Source organism: Myotis davidii, unplaced genomic scaffold, assembly GCF_000327345.1.
Source record: "Myotis davidii unplaced genomic scaffold, ASM32734v1 scaffold455, whole genome shotgun sequence".
NCBI classification, from domain to species: Eukaryota; Metazoa; Chordata; class Mammalia; order Chiroptera; family Vespertilionidae; genus Myotis; species Myotis davidii.
In genome coordinates this window covers 1,732,719-1,736,834 of record NW_006287459.1, presented here as the reverse complement: position 1 = coordinate 1,736,834, position 4,116 = coordinate 1,732,719, and the positions used below count along the sequence as shown (strand labels likewise).

At 42.7% G+C, this 4,116-nt stretch overlaps 1 protein-coding gene across 1 annotated transcript in view; it reads left to right on the top strand.

Annotated features, from left to right (window-relative positions):
- Nucleotides 1-3,973: 3,973 nt before the first annotated feature.
- Nucleotides 3,974-4,116, top strand: part of COMMD8 (COMM domain containing 8) — a 7,226-nt gene continuing 7,083 nt past the window's right edge. Inside the window, exon 1 of the mRNA XM_006759248.2 lies at nt 3,974-4,079. Coding sequence (XP_006759311.1) covers nt 4,014-4,079 — 66 coding nt within the window. The 5' untranslated portion in view covers nt 3,974-4,013. The remainder of the gene's footprint in view (nt 4,080-4,116) is intronic.

Sequence of the window (4,116 nt, the reverse complement as noted above, 5' to 3'; positions counted from 1 at the left end):
GTCCTAAAATATGTAGTTAGTGGTTGGTGGAGGCCTGAAAGCTAGGATTCATGCTACTCAGTGCCTTTGACAATTTGGAAGGCAGAACCCTGCTGAGACTAGTTCTAGACAACAGGGTGGGAAAATAGGTCATTATCACTGCATATTGGTTGTTATTGGTTGCATTTAGAAGATGTTGAAGGAGGAGGGTGAGTACAGGCAAGGTCTGGCTATTTTTAAAGCAGAAACCAAGGTATTGGCACTATTGGTCCCTTCTGAGGGCTGTGAGAGAAGGGTGTCTGTTCCAGGCCTCTCTCCTTGGAGAGCCAGGCCTGTGTCTTTTACATTGCTTTCCCTCTGTGTGCATTTCTGTGTCCAAATTTCCTCTTTTTATCAGGACACTGGTCACACTGGATGAGGGCCCATTCTAATACCCTCACATTAACTTGATTACCTCCATAAAGGCCCTGTCTCCAAATAAGCTCACGTTTTGAGGTACTGGGGCTCAGGACTTCAACATATGAATTTTAGTGGGGATAGAATTCAAGCTGCAACAAAAGAAGAGATATTGGGGGACAAATGGCAGTTTGTGCCACAAGGCCCAAATTATGATGACTCCCAGCTTAAGCTTGGATGATTGGCACAATCCATCTACCACTGCCCAGGATTTATGGGCGTTCACAGGGATGAATCAGCTCCACTTCTCTCTTTAGCTTTCCTTATCAAGCCACCACTAGCACAGGCGTGCTAGCATAGCGTGTATGTGTGTGAATGACTACTGCTACCAGCTAAAAACAATAGCTAAGCTTGACTAAGGGCAACTTACATTCTAGGTGCTATGTTAAACACATTGCAAGCATTATTCCATTTGAATTTCACCACTTTATTAGGTGGGTGGTAGTTTCTTCCCCATTTTCAGGAAAAAAAAACAACAACAAACAAAATCCCAAAACCAAAACAAAATGAAAAACCCTGAGATACAGAGAATTTACCCAAGGTCATGTGGCTGGTAATGACAGAGATAGAATTAGAACCCAGGTCTCTCCCAGCTGTGACTGCTGACTTATATTGCCTAAACAGCACTATAGCGCAGCCTAGATGGGTTTCAGAATCAGATCACATCCTGGGAGCTGAGACTGTCCAACACCCTGCTTTTTGGAACCCACTGATCTTTGGCTGGAAAATAGGAATAAGGCCACTCAGAAGGGAATCTAATAATGTTTTCTATGTGCCAGGTCAGACTCATTTCAAGAACTTTATGTATGTGAACTGACAACGACTGTAAATTCTGTGCTGTCATTATAACCAATTACAGATGAGGAGCCAGAGACAAAGAGAGGTGAAACAGCTCACCTAACACTATTACGTGGGCAGTAATTTGCCAATCTGGGGTTTGAACTTTAGGTTAGCTCCACGTTTTTAACCAGCCTTACAAGTAAAATTTGGAGGATGGGGACTAGAACACTCACATCAATAGGACTAGAAGAGCCAGAAATATGTTTTGAAAACCTCTTGGATTACACACATAAGAACATCTTCTTACTAATCAAAGCATAAATAATAAGCTCTCTTTCTCTCTCACTTTGTGAACTATTTAAGCTGTATTTGTTAAAAGTTGAATTCCAAAGAAAGATTCTTGGCACCCAGTGTTGTCTGAAAGTGAAACCAGGACCTACTGCTTCGTCCTCCGACTAACTCTCCTGCCCTGCTTGCTGTGCCTGTTTGCTCTGAGTGACCTGCTGTATGGCATTAGGTGGTCACATCACCTCACAAGGCCTTTCCTTCTTCATTAGGGACATGGAGCACGAAGACGAGACCACCAGTTCCAGACTCAGACCAGTGACTTCGCAACTACTGCCTATGTGACCTTGTTTTCTCATCTTTAAAGTTGGGATAACACCCACCACACAAGGCTGTAGAGAGAATTAATAAAATCAAATATATAAATTGCTTGGATATAGCAGATTTTTTTAATTTCAAAAAGACAGAGGGAGGGACAGTGGGAGAAAGGAAGGGGAGGGAAGGGGGGAGAGAGAGAAAGAGAGAGAGAGAAAGAGAGAGAGAGAGAGAGAGACATTGATCTGTTGCCTCCTATACACACCTGACTGGGGATGGAACCCACAACCTGGGCATGTGCCCTGACCGGAATCTGGTGACCTTTCAGTGTATAGGATGATGCTCCAACCAATTGAATCACACTGGCCAAGGCAGCATATAGTAAATTCCTGATAAATATTATTATTGCAATTATTACAATAGGTGAAATTAGGTTTGTCTTAGGAAATAGACCTTGCCTTCAGTAGACTTATTAACAGATATAAATTAAATAGTTTTCCAGATTCTTCCTCATTTACTAAATATTACTTGGGGCAGCCCCTATGCACAAAACATCTTAAGACAATTATGTTTCAGTTGGAACAACAGGAGTTGTACATACTTACCTATATTAAGAACTAGAAATATTTTAGGTGAGGGACTGTCATGAAGCTTCAGAAGAGGGAGAAATTGCTTTCACCTCCAAGAGTTGGGGCACAGAGTAGAGAAAGGGCATTAGAGCTACACCTTAAAGCATGTCAATAATGAGTAATTCGTCTCTGCATAGCCAACAGACTAAAATAATTACTTCCTCCTCTATGGTATGCTTCATTACTTTGCACTGATTTTTAAAATTAAATGTACATTAGACTGTAATTCCTGTTTCTAGGTCCTCCTTATTGTGCACTCTCCTCCTATGGCAGGGACTGTCTTATCACCGTCGAGTTCTAGACCTGAGGCCCTGAACCTAACTGTCCCTTATACCTGGGCTCCTGAGCATTAAAGAGAAAAAACCAACATGATATAGAAAAATGTTAGTTACATGCAAACAAGTGGTTAGAATAAGATGGAACTTGGAGACATTGTAGAAAATAGGTCTACCTTTCATCTAGTGCCAATATTCCACCTTTGTGTGGAAATTACCTAAAAATCGGTACAGCGGTCTGTAGGGTTAAAGGAATAACTAATAATGAGAGAAATACAGAAAAGCTGTTGGGTTTTAGGGTTAGTCCAATGTTGAGTGTGGCTCTAGAATCTGATTGATTTTAATGTCATGCTGAGCCTCTTAGCTCAGGTAAGTGACTTCTAGGATTGACAGATAAAAACAGGACACCCAGTTAAATTTGTATTTGAGATAAACAACAATACATTTGTGGTATGTGTGGCCCATGCAATCATTATGGCACACTTATAACAAAATATTATCTTGTTATAATATTTTAAGAAGTTAAAATATAAGTTGTTGCTTATACATTTTTGGTATAAGTGTGCCCCATGCAATCATTATGGCACACTTATAACAAAATATTATCCGTTGTTTATCTGAAATTTCTTATTTAACTGGGCACCTGTGCATTTTACTTGCTTAAATATGACATCCCTAGTGGGTCCTGGCCCCGTAGCTCAGTTGGTTAGAGTGTGGTCCCATAAGCCAAGGTTGCAGGTTCTATCCCGAGTCAGGGCACATACAAGAAGCAGCCAATGAATGCACAAATAAGTGGAACAACAAAGCTCTCTCTCTTCCTGCCTCTCTCTCTCTCTTCCTGCCTCTCTCTCTCAAATCAATAAATAAAATTTTAAAAAAAAATGACAACCATAGTGACTTCTCTCTTATCTGTTACTAGGAAATGGGATAATCTTGCCCATATTAAACCCTTAATTCACCTTCCAAATCAGAATACTTTAATAAGAGATATAGATCAAACCTCCAGGACAAATGGGCCCGGTGCAATCCAAATATGGCTTTCTAAGGAGTGCAGAAAGAGTTCAGTAAGACTCTCAATGAAGGTGAAAACTGCTTTGAGAGATTTGCAAATTTACCTTCCAAGTAATCATACAACTGTGCTTAAGCAGTGCGGCAGCAGGCAGAAAAGGCTGGGCTGCGACTCTGCGCACGCGCACCAGAGCGCCACAGCCACACCGGGCCCCGCCCACCGGGGTCACGCGGGGGAGGAGCGGCCCGGTCTTGTCACGTGACTCGGACGCCTGCTCGCCCTGGGATGGAGTCCGAGGAGGGGACGCCGCTGTGGCGGCTGCAGAAGCTTCCCGCGGAGCGGGGCCTGCAGGTGAGGGGGCAGGCCCGTCCACCCGAGTCGCGTTCGC